We start from the raw sequence: 18,971 nt of genomic DNA, 5'->3' as shown, positions 1-18,971 counted from the left end.
TCTACGTCATTAAATATCGATGTAATTTCTCATTTCTGAAAGATGCGTACGTTTCTATGGAAGACATCTATCGCGAGACATTAGAGCAAAAGGGTATTAATCTGAAAGCAGTAAGAGCACAGAATCGCTAGAGGAAGAAAGAAAGAAGGTAAGGAGGAACGAGGTAGATCGAAAAGAAAGAAGTCGACGAGCGATCGAAGGCGCGAGAAAGGATCGCGTGAAAAAAGAGCGGCCCCAAGGGATTTTCATACAAATTCCCGAGTCGCCGGTAATCATAGCAAAATTAAGGTCATCCATCACTCGCGAGACTCGTTCTATTCTGTCACCCTCCTCACTTAATAGTATTCTGCTGAGGGATGTAATTTTGTTTCGCGCACATCCTCATCTTGACCGCATATAAAATATATGGAGTGGACCGACAAGACGGAAGAGAGTGTGAAATGTAAAGCTGCGAAGAAGCTTGCATGCGTCGGGAAAGCATGCAGCTTCGCGCTTTCCACAGACTAACGAATGAGATGCACGCTTCCGGGTTGTGTCGCATGCATATCCGTCAACAAGCCAGCCGGAATATTCACGGGACATCTCATGGGTAATGCGGAAGGTGCCTCCCGCACGATATATTGCGATGAATTAATTACGGTGCATGTGTGTGCGTCCGTTATAGTAAAGGCAATTTTTCAGTATTCTGCAGGTTAATGTCTCTCTTTCGCGAGGGATGAGCACGGATAATGAGTTACTTTGTCCACTATAATTCGTGCGTTCGTCATATATTATTCATGAGATGCCTTTTAATTAACTTCCCTCATATTTTTCATCACAATCAAAACTGGCGGAATTTTTGACGAATTTTTCATATATATATATATATATATATATATATATATTATCTAACTTATTATTTTACGAATAATTTATATATATATATATATATATCAGCTCTTATTATCTAGCTTATTACTTCATGTCTATGGCTTCCCAATCCCACGAATTGAATAAATATATCCGCATGTATCTAAATTAATCCTCCTTTTGCCTCATTTAATCATCCAATTTCGCAAATTAATATTGGAGAGTTTCCCTTCATATAATGGTATTTTTCCTATGGACGTACCATTCATTATTGCGAATTAATTAACTTTATGAGCGAATAGTTAGATACATCGAAATACATTTATATAAATGGAACAAGAGAATTATAAAGATAGTCTGCCACATTCAGCGATCACAATTTTCGGTTCGCTTATGGTTAATTTATGCAATTTCGGAAAGTGGCGAACATGCATAAAGTGTTGCGTTGCAACACTTTCCAATTTTCAGGAATATATATAATCAAAAATTTAAGGAAAAGTAGATGAAATTTTCACAGTCCATTCAATAAAATTCATAAATTCATAAATTAATTACATATGACTTAAGTGTGATTAAAATATTATCTCTATACATATACATATATATGTAGAATGTACTGTCTTTTGCGCAAATCAATTTTCAAATGTACGAGTATTATGGTTGTAATACTATACTCGCTCAACTTCGCAGAGAGTCTAGTATTTCGATTAATTACTTTCGTTTAACTCTAAAATGAAATACAAACATATAGAATAACAAAAGCTACGAACAGTTATTCCGCGATTTTATTTATCTAAGTTAGACCAAATATAATTTTGGCGAATAATAATTTTGGACAGTGTATTTTTTTAACAAAATTTTTTATCAAAAAGTAATAATTTCACTAACAAACTAGCATTTCAAAGTACAGTAAAATACTGCAATTGGCACAATACGTGGCTTTGCAGGGAGGAGATGATATTCGGTGCTGCTTTCGATTTTCGTTCGAGACTACGTTTACTATAGTGGTCAACTTAATACGATGTCGGACCCGAAATCGCACCGTGTGGGTCGTTCGAGGGACGTTCACGGAATGAAGTGCATGTCCAGCCAAGGACCCGACCCAATTGCGTCGCATCGGGAATGTGTGCGCGTACATCGAGATGATCGTGGCTCAGCATTCGGGATTAGGAGCACCTATCTTCCGGTTTTCGACTTGAACATGGAACACCCGAGTGGCCCGCGCTTTGTTCCTCTCCCCGAAATTCACGTTCCATTATCAAACTCGTATGAGTGTTCCCCGAGAAGGACCTCGGAAAGTCCACCTGTGTGGGACAGCGGTAAGATAGACGATTCGCATCCATGAAAGAGAATTTGTCGGGTAGGATGGGACGATATAAACGGAATGCGATTTATGTGAGGCACAAATACCTGTAAAATGCGGCGCGACTACCATCGAAATGGTATTTAATTTAATAAAAATTTCCGAATTGATTGGTATAATTAATTTAAAAAATCAAATAAAATAAACATTTCTTTTTTTGGATTTTGGGGAGGAAAATATTGAGATGTATTAATCTGACAATGTATCTGTTATATGTAATAACATTCTATAATCAACAATCAACCTTTTGTTCTTTGAGGGATGTAGTGAACGTGACAGAATAGTACAAGGCACCTATTATGGTGTTCTACATAGAGGAAGGCCCGAAAAGTTACATTAATTATAACTTAACGAGCATAAACTACACACGTATTACACGACCGCGCTGTGTAACATGTGTCGTTTGTCATATTTCCACCAACTCCGCTCTATGGTCCTGTATTAATTCAGCGTCATATGTTGCGTAAACTACGAAAACCGGGCATTTCAATCTCATTCGTATACGTTGAATCCTCTCGAAAGATTGTGCGTAATTTCACAAACATAACTCTGTAGCGGAAAGCTTGTATTTAAATCAGTTATCTACATCATAGTTATTCACGATTATATCTCTCATATATTCTACTTTCAATCTAATCGGCCAGCAAATATATTTTCTTCGCCATCGAGTTGCTATGGTTTTATTTTCATCACAAATAAGTTTCAAACTTCATCTAATTATGTAAATATTTTCAATTCACCGTTTTCTTTACTTTTATGATGATATTTCTATCATTGATTTTTAGACGCGTCGCAAATGACCTACAAAATTTCCGTAGGTTGTGATATTAAAATTTTATAGAATTTTTCACGATAAAACCAATCAAACACCAATATTTTTTCGTACACGAGGATTTGTACGATACGATTACTGTGAATAGCGCTGTTTTTTCCGATCATTGCAATTTCTCAGAGCGCAGCGCTCGGAAAAGGAAAGAAACACGAATGGTCTTGGTCGTGCAGACAAAAGTAACGATATTTCTCACCTTCAGCTTACCGGCTGTTTCTTTGCTAACAAGTGGACTTAAAGTTGGCTGTTACATTTTTTATCCGTGTTTAAAATACGATGCTCTTAGCATGCGGCACAGATCGTTTAGGAAACATTTCGTTTCTCTAATAAAAGAAATGTAGATTTGCATTTCACACATATAATTTATAAATTTATATCTTTTAATCGCATACATTCCGAATTTTCTAAAAACATAAAAATTATCAATTTGTTGGAATCGTTTAAAAGTATCTGATCGAAATTTGTCTCAAAAAATATATTTATTATATATTACTTATTATATATCATTTATTAATATTATCATTTCTTATTATATTATTACGAGTAAAATGTTAAATCACTAATAAAATTTTTATTTTTTATTTCTTGAGCTAAATAATTATTAGATCCTATGTGTATTGTAAATTCATAGAAATTTTAATCGCGCAATTGATTTATAAAATTTAATTGTTCGACATAATTTACTAGGTGTAATAGTACGATATTTCGACGGATTGTGGCTGAAAATTTAATGGAAATATAATATTCTGAGGAAGATAACAAATAGCGAGAGCACGGATGCTCTATGTAATTGTATATTTTGCGTATTCCAGAGAACGGAAACAAAAGCCAGTAGAATAAGACGCTCATATGCGCGGCGCGTCGTAAACCCTACCGATTTCATCGTCATGGCACACGACAGAATAAGGAGAGGGATTGAGGTGGAGAGCCTTGTCGAAAAATTGTAAGAACTTTTTCAGAGCTTGTCGAAGGCCTTTTCTGCCTGCCACAAAGTTTGTCCATGAACATGGTCGAGATGGACGAGCTTTCGTGCTCTCGTGGTAGGGTTAAAAAAGTACCGTGGAGTTTCAGAAAATAGTAATTTTTCTTTCCAAACCTCAGTTCTCTCTTGTAGCTCTGCCGGCGTCATTTCTGACTCCTCACCTCTCTCCGAAAGTCGAGAGGAACTCGAGAACCGAGCTATCGGCTCCGTAAGAGCGGAAGTATGACAAATTGAAACGGCTATCGACGAGAGCGATTTCCAATCATATCGGTCCAACCTTGTTCATTCTTTAGCTATTTATGTGTATGTGTGTGTATGAGAAAGGAAGGAGCTTAAAATATTTAATTTTGATATTTATATGACATTAAAAATAATCGTGTGAAATTTCGAGAAAGACATTCGGCTGTTCATCTTCAACTTTTTAATATATATCTGTAATATATCTCTAAATATATCTCTGTATAAACGCAATATTGTTCAAGAATACCTTCAAATAACAAAGATTTTAAGCCATCTTTAATATTCTCATATGTCATTACATATTCAAGATTACTCTACTCGACCGTAAGGCAATGTAAGTTTACGTGTATGAAAGGCCGTAACCGAAGATATAGTTGCTATATAAGTGTCGAGGATACTTTTCCATAAAGTTTACGATCGCGGTATTAAAGGGGCATGGAAGGTCGCAAAAGAATGTGCCGTTAAGCGATATGAGCGAAGCGAATCGAAAAAGAGGCGTAAAGCTACTTACGCGCTGCCGTTATGTCGGCCGATGGACACCAGTCGATATATCTGCAGTTCGACCCGCTGTCCAGTATCCGGCACGAATCTGTATGTACACCTCGAGGGCCCTTGAAGATACGGCGACTTTATTTGCCCGAAGCCACGATCCGATTTGCTGAACAGCTGCCTGCTGTCCAATGTTATATTGCACACTGAAACGGAACAAGACGATCGTGTTGGTGTAAAAATACTGAGGAAAGCTGCGACAGCGAATTCAGTCGCTCGTATTCTACGCGAATTATATCGCGAAATATTTCTCAGTTATTCTCTCTTCTTAGATTTGTAATAATAATTTGTAATAATGAATATTTTGCCCAATATATGTAACTGCAATTTAATTACGTTTCTCTTTATTCAAGTGTAATACTTTTATTTCACAATATCGGGCTTTCGCACTATAATCTCCATGCGAAATCACGTGAGAAAAATAGGAAAGAGAGAAAAATGAAGTGCGGCTAATAACAATTTTTCTTGCTCGTATACTTTTATTGGTGCTCTCTATGCAGCCGTGCTATTCGGGCGACGACGAGTCGCGACAGCCCGGCGTAATATTATGAGGCAATCTGCCATAGTGTGTAATTTGATTCTTAATTGCTTCCCTCCCAGTGGGATGTTGCGCAGGGTGTTTCGTGATTGTGGTGCGAATATTGTCTTGTAAGCTCCGTGGTATTATATTTCTTGGGAATTAAGTCGTTTTTACATTACAGTCTATATCATTGGTATATCAATCTAAATATAATTCTCTTATGTAAAACAAATTTAAAATTCACATTGAAGAAGCTATAAATTTCAATACAAATTTCAAATTTATAAGAGATCTTTTTATCTTGTATATTTAGAGAAATAATAAAATATATGTATGCAATTCTTATTATATAAAATTCAAAAATTATATTTATGCATATTGCTGTTAAGATATCAAAGTGTGAATTTTTATAATTTTTTACTCTCGTTACAAGTTTTTCATTTGCATTTTAATCCCGTGTACTTGCACGAGAAAGTAATTTATAATCTCTTCTAGCCATGTATATAGAAAAGGTACATCTATATAACCTCATATATATTTCCTATGATGCTAGAAGAAATCAAAGAAAAGAAAGATTTGATGGATGAAACACGAAGGTAATATCGTTTCAAGTAATTAACGCAAAAAAAGTTAGATGAATGAAGCATAAAAACTTCGTCAAGAGTGATTAGTTAGGAGAAAGAAAGACATACACAAGAGTAATTTCCTCGATACGATTTATTCCTTCGTGTAAAACGAGCAACATTCGATCGAGACCATGTCTTTTCTTCCTCGGAAATCTCGAAGTCTTTTGAGTGGATCGCGATTCATCCTCTTATAAACGCTTATTCCCTTTCTTTTCTTTATTCACTCTTTGAATCACACCTCCTCCCCATTTTCTTCACCTCATCCCGCGAACTGTTTCCAAAGAGACTCGCTCGCCGTGCGCGCGCTTTAATTTCCACTTGTTCGCGCGACACGGACGACTGCAAATGAGAAGCGGCAAGTAGCTTAATGGCTCGAATCTTGTTTCCAACGCCGGTACAGACTCAAAAGAGATCGTCCGTGTCTTTCTGACACGATGTAATTATATTTGTTGTAAGCCAAAAGAGCGAATACGTTAGTTTGTCAATCGAGAATAATCAAAAAAGTGGGAAACTAGAATTTTAGTTTACATTTTTTTTCATCAAAATATAGTAATTATGTATATTTGCTTTAATTAATGTATGAATTAGCTATAATAATATGCACAAAATATCTTCATTTAAAATAAAATGTATATAATGTGTATTCAATTAATTAATTATGTTACATAATTGAAGAAACCATATATTGTAGTTTATTTAATAATACTTACTATTCGCGCAATGTTGCTCCAGACCACACTGAGCGCATCTATCTGGCGAAGCTGCACCGCAGCTGCAGCCGCCCGATGGTACACAACAAGCGCAATCGTTGCTGGACGAATTGAAGCTACAGGCACAGCCGGTGGTGCTCTGTGTCCAGAGATCAACTTGACCTGAAACAGAATGCAACATTTCTCATAAAACAGTCAGATTCATCAAAATATTCCATATTCACATCACATAGCACATTTTATGCTAAAATATAAACATAGCGCGCATATCGATTAATGAAATTATATTAAAAATGTAAAGTAGCATTAGAGATAGTATTATAATATCGTACGTCAAAGAATATACGCTACCGTAAGGAAAAAAATAACCCTAATATACGTTTTGAAAAATTATATACAAGCTTTTAATATAATATTTTCATAAAAAAGTTTTTTTATCTGACAATAAACTCGAATTTCTACAAAGCAGATTTAAAATAAATATGACGATTAATTTTTTGATATATTTTACAATTCGAGATTTTTAATAATAATATGCCATGTCGAAACTTTATTAATTTTTCATTAATTATAACTTTTTATTCGGTACGCAGAATTTTAGTCATCAGTGATTTAGTCATTTAGTGATACAATAAATTTTTCGTTAATATGATTATGCGTGAAAATTAAAATCATTTCTGGATTATCCTTCTTTTTAGATTATCAGCAAAATTATATATTCACAGTACTCTTATATTCAATTCACATTTTAATTTATATTACAAATTATATATAAAGATACTATATTATTATATAAAAATTATATGTATTATTACACAAATATAATGTACGAGTATATGTCAATAATGTGTGGCTTCGATTCTCTTATTGTACATATCAGAATTATAAACCTCACATGAGTTTTTTATTAATTCTAGAAATGTGCATGACGTTACATGCATCGATATGTAAATAGGAGAACATCCGAGTGGCCAAATATACCAATGAATCGTTTAACCGGCAGATGTGATCATACATATATCGATATCGAATAAAGTTTGTCTATAATCGACTGCGGTTCAGCAATATGCGATATTCTCCGACTTGCGCCAAAAGCTCATAGCGAGGCATGACCGGCCGCGTGCTTTTCAACAATCGAAGCTACACATTGGAAGACTCTCCATTCTGGCTAAATGGCAAGCTTTGTCGGACGATTTTGAACATCCACTCGATCTGCTTTTGGCTTGACATTCCCGACACGATATTGCGTTTTTCGCCGTTGTGTCCGCGGCTCTTTTACGCCTCTCCTATCCTCTTCTATCCCCCGTATTTCTCGCATAGCTCTTTCACCTCTTTGTCCTCCTATGTTTCGCAGCCGTACGTTTTGCGATACCAATAAATAGAAACGCAACGAGAGACAAAGAGGGAGGAAAGGAGGGAGAGAAGCGACATACAACCCCTTCGACGAGAGATTGCTCATTGTTTTTCCGCTAACCGGAGAGATGCGGCAATGATAAAAACGCGAAGGTGCGGTAGCTCGGATTGCGTCCACAGCGCCTTCGCGTTTTTATCGTTATCGCATCTCTCGTCCAATGATTTTTCAAATATGCCCGACGAACCGACAAAAATACGGTTATTAATATAGTATAAAAGTTCTTTCCACTTCGTCTCTCATCGAATGGCATTTTACAGAGAGAGGAAAAAAAACTTCTAGCCCGATTGCAAAAAGTTAATGAACGTCATGTTATGTTATGTACAGATGATCCTGCGGAATTTGGCTTTGATAAAAATCTTTAATCTTTTTTCGGGATTGAATAGATACCATCGAGTGTCTAATCAAATTTTATCTTGTATTTTTGAATCAAATTTTGCCTTGTATTTCTGATAGTAATGTAAAGTGAAATATTGATATTAAAGACACGTGTCAAAATCTTGTATCAAAGTAAAAGATAGTAAAAGTAATAATAATCCAATTTTCAAGTAGGTAAGCAAATATTCGTCATGGGTTCTTTATATCACGCCCGAAATATTTCTATTTCTCTCCATGATTTGAAACTGCTGCGTAGAAAATTCGATACCATTCGTTTCTCGAGATTCCATGACATTTCACAACCAAATGGCATTCTCCGGCCATCACGAAAATGTCCGACGAAGGAATCGTTGTCAAGAATGGCTATAGCTACGTCATAGTAAAATCGATCGAGAATTTACCGAGAAAAAAAGACTACGACAACTTGCTCTCTAACAGAGATTTCCGGTTGATTTTGCGAACGCGGAGATATGCATGCGTGATTAATTGTCTAAGAATCGGAGACAGAGGGAGAACGAGAATTAGGTGGTGCGTGGTGAAAAGGGGACGCCGCCAAATAATGACCGAGAAGAAGAATGAGGAAGATAGAAGAGAGCGATGGAGAGGTAGAAAAGACATAGAACAGTGGTGAGGAGAGAAGGGACCAGGAAAGAGGAAGAGCACGAAGAGGAGAGCGGGGTTTGGAGAGAAGGAAGAAGACATAAATTCCGTGCCAGTGTAAAAAGGGCGTTAAGAGGAGAAGCCCTGGCACCCCCGATATGTCAATATCCCGAGGAAATACGGGGCGGTACTTGGCCGGAGGGATAGTAAAAATAAAGCAAACTTTATTGCCGCTGCTACTGCTGCTGCTTTCGCCTCCACAACTATAGGTAGGTTCCGTCGTGAGCGTTGGTGCCGCAATGGTGGAAATATATTTCGAAAAAAGTGCATCTCTCGCGCGCGATTCTTGTCAGACATGGATAACCAGCCGGCGGGCCTGCGACGGTTAGATTTGAGAAGATTTTACGATATGTAGAATGAGACATGAGAACATAAGATCCGGGAATGTTAGACGAAGGTGATAGGAAAGAAAGAATCGCAATTGGATTCTTAATCCATCGATCCGGTCTCGATTACGAGATGGAGGGGATGTTTAAACGAGAGCGGAGGATGAGAGGGACGAGCGCGATATCGCCGGGATAAAAGAAATCTTGCCAAGACGATTCGAGGGGATAAGAATTGGCGATACTCGGCAGGCAAAGAAAGAGGGAAGACACCGCCAAATGGAACCAAAAGTGAGCGAGAAAGATCGAGGAAAAAACGAAAACGAATGAAGGATAGTTTGGAGTAAACAAAGACGTACTCCACGCGGACGGCTTTTGTGCCGTGCTCCGTTTTCCTCTTGTCAGATCCTCTGGGATTCTACTGTTGCCATAGTATTCACTCATGAATGCCGCGCTTTCTGTTTGATTATTCAGAGGTTGACGGCTATTAAGTAGCTATTATCACAAATAGCCACTGGATATTTACTTTCATCTCAATATTATTTTATGAAGTTTTTTTGTCTAAATTATTCAAGGTGAAAGGCAATCATCTTTTTTAATTGCATGACATTTGCATGTATATAAATATCGCGTTTCTCGTTAAATAATTAATTAAAGCAATTGTAAATTTTTTACAATACAAAAATATATTCATTATAAATATAATATAAACGATAAAATGAAAGTGTTTTTCTTCTATAAACTTTAATTTAGCGAGAAAATATGCGCAAGCAAAACAAGATTGATTTCAAATTAAACTTATATTTGCTTTGGATGATATAGATAATAATATGTAAATCATGTTACGTGTGATGCAGTTATCTTGTAGCTGATGCAGTTTCGATTAGCAGACTATGTAATCAATAATAAATGATTTGATATTATCCTTTCACGATATGTTCATTAGGTACAGATTAACATTTCTCATAAACTTGGAATATTATGGGACGATTAGTAAAATTAATTGATCAATACGATGTTAATTGTAATAAATAGTGGTTATTTTGCATCAATATAAATATCTGCAGTATACTATACTATATTTTTTTATGGTGTTTTAATATATCTTTTTTCACATTCACTTAAAAAAATACCTAAAGGCTAAATCTGTAGAAAAATAATGATAGGTTTATAGATAAAAATAAATAAAGCAAAATATAAGGAACATAAGATATTTATATCGTACTAAATTAAAAAATTCTAAACTTGTAGCCTTTTTGCCTCCTTTAAATTTACATAGTTTTTCAAAAATACATTTGAAGAACTGCTTTCTGTGCACAAGAAAAGGATCTGATCTATAACCGGGATCTAACGCTAAAAATGTGAGTTATCACGTACAGTTGCAGTTATTAATTAGGTAAGCCACGGAAAATCGTGGTTGCAGGTGCAGCGGGCGACAGTCGAACGAAGAGATCCACTTAGCGCTCACTTTGCACAGCGTTAAATTCTAATGAAGTCGACGCTGCTCGATTTTAGCGATCCGATCGAGCCATCCTCCATGTAGACTCGACACGCGATCTGGTGTAATGGTCGTCTCCGCAGTCTACCGTATGCACGGTCGATCGTTTCGTAAGTATCTAATAATTTTCGTTTAAATGCGCACATCGCCGGGTCCGAAGGGCTCTTTCGCACAGCTGCTCCACGATAAACGAAGGCCGACGGTATTACCATAGTAATAGACAGAACAGTGATAGTCAACGAGGGGGTCACAAGGTGCTATCTCTCAAAGATCGTTCATTATCATAGTCACTTGACAGAATCTGCTGAACTTGCGCGAAACCAGTGACAACTATATAATTTGCGAGTCGGCAATTCAAAGTGTAAATTTAACTTGGTGATATTCGCGAGATCATTTCATTGCGTATTTAATCCGTAAATTTACTTCAATTGAGTTCTATTTGGATTACAGAATATTTGAAAACTGTTCCGGGATACCGAATTTATATTTTATCGATTTAAATTCTATCGATAATTTTAAAGGTAAATCACGCTGTATTATTTCGTGAAAAATTTAATATTGGCATTGTTTTATCTATCATGAATTTCTTATAATAGTTTTTTGCAATAACGCATTTAAATGTCAATGACTGCGAAAAATTTACAATGGCTGTGCACTCGTTATTCCGCGATATCGAACAGATTTTCTCGAGAGCACAGTATAACCATAATCCTATACTATAGTTTCAAGCTTTAAAGGAATGGGCTACCATATTTTTCTTTTTGGTCACGTTCACGGTGCGATTCTACTTCGCTCGACTTAAGACGGGGAAACGAGCTTTAGTATTATATCCAGATTTATTGCGTATGCCGATTTACGAGAACCTGATATTTACCATATCTGTTTTACACTTAGCTTTCGATCGTCTTAAGACATATCAAAATAATCGAAATTATCGTTTATAGACTTGATAGAATTTTATTTATTTAATCTTTTGTTATATTCAATGATTAAATGAAGAACAATATATTTAAATACTTCATGAACTTATTCTACATTTATTTCGTTAATCATCTCATTTAAATATCATAGGTAAATGATTTAAATTATAACAGAACGTATAATTTAGAAAAGCACTAATGGTACACTGAATGATGTTAAAAATATATATTCGCATATTACAAGTACAAAAGAGATATATAGCGTTGGGATACTAGAAAAAGAATTAATACATAACGATAAATCAAAATTGAGAATTATTATCTCCAATAGTAGATTGGAATTTATTGCTGATATGCCGAATGTATATCTTTGAGCATTTTGCAATTTAGCCGGATCAGATGCTTCTCGCGCTCGATATTGAATCGACAATGGCGAGTGCCATGTAATTTGTTACTTCGCAGTCGATACCATGTGGTAAGCTGATTTCCAATAATGCGGACTTCCAGTAGTCTCATATGAAACGACTTTGCACTGATCGATTCTCCTATAAGTGGAAAACGCTCGAATTCCCGGCAAAAGCAGAAGCGTGCCAACCACATTGCAACTTCCGCTGTGTGCAACTGGCGTGTGGAAATCCTGTTTATGTTTCATTTATTAACCTTAATATCTGGCTGAAAACCGGCCGGTTGTTGTTGCATAATTCCGAAACTGTTCTTTTCACCTCCGTGTGTGCGCCGCTTGACTTTTTAATACGCGCTGCTTCCATCGCATCAAAATTCGTTGTATGTGCATATGTGTACGCGAGCACGCGCACATTAATTTGTATTCTCTATAGTGCAATTTAATTCACTTCACATAATATTCATGTTGAATTAAGAGTTTAGAATTTTCCGAATCTCTTTCTCTCTCAACGGCTTTCAAATGTAAAATATCATATAACGGCTTTGAAATGTAAAATATCATATATAAAACAGTAATGCAAATAAATTCAATTCAGCCGCTGTTACGCAAGTTTTATTTACAAACTCATACTTTAATTAATCGCATCTAATTTTCGATTTCAATAACGTATTCTCCACAATTTTATCCAAACATATTACAGGAATATAACGTTTATGTAAATTATTTGTATTTAATGTCTTCTATTTATTTTATTAATCTCGCTATATATTTTAGCATATTGATGATTATTTATTTATTGTTTATCCTTTGGTAAATTCAGCGTATCGACGATATTGATATGACGGATGTTGTTGATATGAGTTTCGATTTTATAGTTTTCCGGTCAGTATGCTACTTGGTATTCCACCCGCATCTCCATGCATTTGCACTTTAATTGGCTTCGCACTTGCCATTGCCGCGCTTACATTGTTTTGTTTCCTATAAATATGTATAATGCGTATACAAATAGAAGTGCATGCATATGCGTTCGCGTGGGTTAACGCACGCGTACACGTGGGTTATATTGGAAATCATTTTCTAGTTCGACAATCATAATATTTTCATCAAATTCGAGTAATATTGATAAAATTAAAGAGAATAAATTGCATAAAATAATATTGAATATTATTCACAGTTATTGATGTTAATCTAAAATAAAGGGGACAGTTTAATATAAACGGTATACATTTCTACAGCCATATAAAGCGTATCAAATTGAGCCATATAAAGCGTATCAAATTGAGAATATATCACAATTTGAAAATAATCTAGAAACCAAAAAATCAAGAAATTTCTTCACATAATACATATTATTTTTTAAAACTATGCAACTGAGAAATTGTGAATATATCTGTTTACGTCGATTTATTTGTAGAATAATAAGTTTCTTATATGTTTGACTTCAGTAATTAATCGAACAATTAACATTGCAATATCATTTAAGCGCATTATAAGATATCTTTTAAAGAGAATCTTTTTTTATAACGATTAATAAAAACATCTGCATTCTTAATTAAATTTCGCAAATATTTATTTTTTTATTTTCATCATCCGTATAATATATTTTATATGTGCTTTCTATTTTACTTTATATTTCTTGGTATTATTTAGTTATAGTTTTAAATGTCACAAAAATTACCAAAAATTAGAGTGATGTTTTGAATAGTTGTATTGTTTCAACTTGTAACGTAAACGATTCACGAGTGCTCATTAATCGGCTGCGAACAACAAAGATTATCGAACATGAACCAATTAGCACCAAAGCCGAGGGACAGGATCTTCTTTGGCGCGAAGAGTCAACCCGTCCTAATTATTGCCGATGAGATAGGTGAGTTATCATAATCGGCTTTGGCTTAGTGCCGAACATCCGTAGAAATGTAAAGCCGATTTCAATTCGAGTATGCCACTTACAATCCAAAGATTGCGCGTTTACTTAAGAACATCACGTTAGACGTATTTAACATGCAGTGAAATCACAAGATCTATTATTTTATTTTTAATTGTAAAATTATAAATTATAAATTATTGATAAGATAGATATTTTTGCGGTAATAATAGATAGATAATAAATAATAATAGACTTAAGAATAACAGATTTAGATGACTCGGGAATGGATAATAGTTTTAAAATATCTTGCATATTAAGTGTTCTAAGATGTGAAAGATTTGGCGTATGGCATATTTGCATGAATCCAATATGCAAAAACGATAGAACTTTGATAGTCTGAGGCTAGGTTAATCCGAGGCTTCTTGCATACCGCAAGCGCGGTTCGTTTAATTCCAAGTTACGCCCCGTGAGAAGTTTTCATTCAACTTTACCATTCGCTAGACAACGAGTTTGTTGACAAATTCAATCTGCCTCAGGCTATTTCAATTTATTTATGCTGTCTCCGAGCAGCTCAATTCGCGTAACATAAATAAAAACATGAAACTCTATATTTTTACAGTTTAGTTTTCCTTTTAAAGAAAAGAATAGTAACAGATGTATCTCTTGTGAATATTACGTCCGTGCACGGATGGCAAAAGAAAAAAACCACGATGACATATTTGCACGAAACATGATAATAAAAAATCGACTAAGCAGAAATTAAATCTATATCGGTGCAAGACGTTGCATTATCCTTTTGTGTGCAGAGCAAACGATACGTCTCTTTCTTTTTTTTTTTTCCACTTTAAAAACTCGTCATTTCCGCATCGCTAACTTGCGCATTTCCAACAAGTTTCGAAACATATAGACGCAACGGACGCACTCGAGTGGTATAGCTCTAACATAAGTACGGCGATAATCCTACGTCGAGCTCGCAATACCACGTTATAGTTTTCGCCGGTTCGGGTTTTTAGCGCGATTGCAAACGCGCGTGTGAGCAAAAAGAATAAAAAAATGTATGGCGAAGTATCGGTGGAATTTTCGCTGCTTAGTCGTGGTATTAAGCATTTGCGAGAAGGATTGTTCGTTTTGCCAGTGTACTCGGTGCCGGTAGTAAATACGAATGCGGCTTTAGTACCAGAACGAAGGACCGACCCGTCGATGCAGTCTCGTCCATAAATTCTCCCGTAAACGTTAACCTGGACATCGGCAGTTTCCTATCGTGTGACACGGCTCTTCGTGGCGGAGTTAAAGCGCGAGTTAAATGGAAGATCGTGCCAGTTTGTCGTCATTGAAAACGACGGGCTCAGTTGGCAGTTATAGTTATCGCTCGTAAAATATATACAATTGGCGATTAAACCGAGATTTAACTATATTTGTGTAAACATTGTAACGCAATGATTATGTGCAATCTTGTTTGCGTATCGAAATAAGATGTAAATATATCGAGGCATTTGTACGTTATAATTTTCCAAAAGTATAATAGCAAAATTGTAGAATATAATTCTAAGTATTTATTTATAAAAAATTAATATTCAAAATGTTAATATTATTTTTATAAGAAAATAAATATCGATGCTGTGTAAAATACATAAAACATATATTAAAAAGATGCCCTTATTTTATAATGTTTTTTTCTCAAATTGCGAAAATATTGCGTTTAAAAAAATAAAGATCTTATTTTATCAAACCATTCCTCTTAATAATAATATTATTACATCCAACGTATGAAATAAAAATATAAAAATGTAATACATTTATACAACAATTATTTAAGCTACAGATGGTTGAAATAAATTTTATAGAAAAGAAATGGGATATTACATGAGATTCTTTCAAATGTGAGCCGAAGTCAGAGATTCTTACTTTCCTGTCTATTTACTATACATATCTGGAAGAAAAGATTCTCTTTCTATGGGCATAAAAAATTACAATAATGTATCGTCTCAAATCGATCGACACATCGACACATCGATACATTTTCTTTAATATTATTTTATATATTTAAAAATCTGGAGACTGTCTGTGTTATCGAGCATAAGTATCGCCTTAAAGGAAGAAACTACGAACGATAGCGTTAGTAAAACGACGAATTCCGCCGAGGGCACGCGCTCTTTTCCCGATGTAACAACCGTGACAACCAGAACAAGCTGCAGGTCTCCGTGCTGCGAAACGCCATTAAACGCGAAATCTTCTCCCACGGGTTGCTCGGGCCAACTCAAGTCGGCGAGAAGTTCTCCCGCTCTGTGGGTCAACGTTCCTCGTCGTCCCATCGGTCGGGAATCGCTCGGGAATCGCGGTTATAGCGATTGTTTTTAAACCAGAGCCAACCAGATGCAGAACCGCCTGCGGTGGTTTTACGGGGGTTAGAGAAAAGGGATGCACGTATTGTATGTGTGACGAGTTTGGGAGTGTGTGAAATCGGGCGGGGTAGTGGCCGATGTTGGATTCGGAGCTTGAAATATCGCGTTCCTAATGCACCGGAGCAAAAACTCTGGACCATACCCTCAGGGGGTGGAGAATGTACCGGCAGAAGGGCTGCAAACTGGAGGTCGTTCGTGCAACAATGCGCGTCGTATTTCAACCGTTTGCGCGCGAGCCACATGTCTACGAATATGAATCGCCAAGCTGGAATTGTGGAGGTCAGTTATCAGTGTAAAAGCGAACTTTGAATTTTTCAATGTATAATACAAGCGAGATTCTAATTTTTTCTTAAACGTTTGTGACTCCTCAAGAAACTTTAGAAAAACAATTTCAGAAAAATAGACTAGTTAGAAAGCATGGATATTAAAGTGTAATTATTAGATAAAGTTTTTATATAAAAATATTATTATGTATTGTACATTATAACGTATATAAAATTGTGTGACGTATATATAGCTAAATATATATGTACCTTATATAAATAATAAATTTATATTATCCGCAGAAAAGTGAAAAATGCATATTATAATTTGGAATTCATAAAAGTTTGTATCCAAAATGGTTTTTATATTTCATTGTCATTGACAGATCGGAATATCTAAAAATATTAATTAAATTGTATTAATTCCATTGTATTTTATCTATTAAACGTGGATGTTTCCAAAATAGATATCGAGAAGATACTTCCGATTTGACGATATGGCAATTATTTCATTGCGAGAAAATAAACGTTGCGATGAACAAGTAGCGCAAAAATTATTATATTACCAGCAATTTCGCGACATTTCGACTCTGTACGTTCATTAAAAGTGCAAAAGATGAAAACTCATTTGTAAATACGCAATCGTCGTGTCAGTCAGCGAAACGCGATATTGCAGGAGAAGATAACGCGGTTGAAAAAATTTTTGCAGAGCGCAAAGTTGTTTGCGCTACTTTATTCCAAAGCAGCAATTTCCATTACGTCGCATCGCTTTTACCGGCATTTTAACTCACACTACGCAAATGTTTCCCATTTTTAGATTCAAGGGCGTTATTCGTCCAATGTGAAAGCACATTTTGCGAAGAATCTTTCAAAGAGTTAAAGGAGATGAATCCCTGTGATCTCGGCACTTTTAATCGACAGCTTTCAATTTCCGCAGTAATGTTTTACTGAAAAACTTTATACTAATTTAAGCACATTCATGCATTACTAAAATCAAAAAAAAAAAAGATAAAATTTCTGTATTTTGTATACGTGAAAGTTCTTGTTAAAAGTCGAATTAAAATTTCCAGAAATAAATTATTGTGCCGCTTAGGTCCAATTTCAGATGGATAGATCAGGAAAGCTAATGGCGAATCAGGATTAGTTATATCTAAATATTTCCAAGAGAACTTCTGATCGCTCCCGGCGGTCGAAACCAACATCGCGTGAAGTAAGCGAAGCGTACCCACACAGGGGATTCGCGGGATTCGCTTCCTGCGCTGTCGAGAGTCGAACTCTCTGCACGGCGTTACTAGATCGATAGTCTCGGATTCCGCTCGTTAGGCAACGGGCGCAGTCCTCACGTCCTCGTGTCACTGGATGCACATGCAGCGACAGGATGTGAATGGGTGGATGAGAGAATGAGAGAGAGAGAGAGAGAGAGAGAGACAGAGAGAGAGAGTAGCAGGATCGAAGTTGGGATGGGCCCTTGGGATCGGAGCCAACTATTACTATTATGTGCGGACCGAATCTGCATTATGCCCGCTGCCTACGACGCATACTAGATATCCTTGAAACGAACTGTAGGCACAGCTGATTCTTGCCGTCTCTTGGAACGTTCTTCGATTTTCTGTATTTGCACGGTAAAATCGCGTAAGCACAATCAATTCGAGATGCGAGCGGAATTCAAATTTCCAGTTACGACGTTATGACGAGGCAGAATCATTCTGCTCAGCAATTTATTCCGCTTCTTGCTCTTTTTTTTTTTCGTTTTTAAGATAACCACCCAACGTCTGCACGTCGTGAAGGGAACGAAGACGCATAATAAACGTCCGACGTTATATTACTGCGCTTTAAACGACGATGATTAGTCTTCGTTTGTGTTCGATGAAATTCTAGATGGAAGGGAAACGTATATACGAATAGTAGTTACGAGGTACGTATCCGGCCATGTGTGACTTTGATCGATGTGGGACCAACTGAAGTCGATATTGCATGCCCGCAAGGACCACCATTCGTGACGACTCGGCGAAGACGTAAATACATGGTACTCAGAGCTTTAATCAGTCCAGCTCTACTGGGGATGCTATTGCGATGTATTAAATTCAAGTCCGTGCTGACAAGCGTAGTTTTAATCGATTAGCTGATAATTTTCATATATATATCACATATTCCTTTTAAATTCAATCTTTTTATAAA

The 18,971-nt window shown here is 36.0% G+C and overlaps 1 protein-coding gene across 2 annotated transcripts in view; it reads right to left on the bottom strand.

The window, feature by feature from the left end:
- Nucleotides 1–18,971, bottom strand: part of LOC105255624 — a 202,342-nt gene that overhangs the window by 109,050 nt on the left and 74,321 nt on the right. For both annotated transcript variants that reach the window (XM_020028903.2, XM_011265040.3), the window contains 2 exons: nt 6,669–6,830; nt 4,775–4,958 (listed from right to left, as the gene is read on the bottom strand). In XM_020028903.2, coding sequence (XP_019884462.1) covers nt 4,775–4,958; nt 6,669–6,830 — 346 coding nt within the window. The remainder of the gene's footprint in view (nt 1–4,774; nt 4,959–6,668; nt 6,831–18,971) is intronic.

Source organism: Camponotus floridanus, unplaced genomic scaffold (genome assembly GCF_003227725.1).
Source record: "Camponotus floridanus strain SB8 unplaced genomic scaffold, Cflo_v7.5 scaffold9, whole genome shotgun sequence".
NCBI classification, from domain to species: Eukaryota; Metazoa; Arthropoda; class Insecta; order Hymenoptera; family Formicidae; genus Camponotus; species Camponotus floridanus.
Note: the sequence above shows the minus strand (reverse complement) of the source record. Positions and strands in the feature narration are given on the sequence as shown.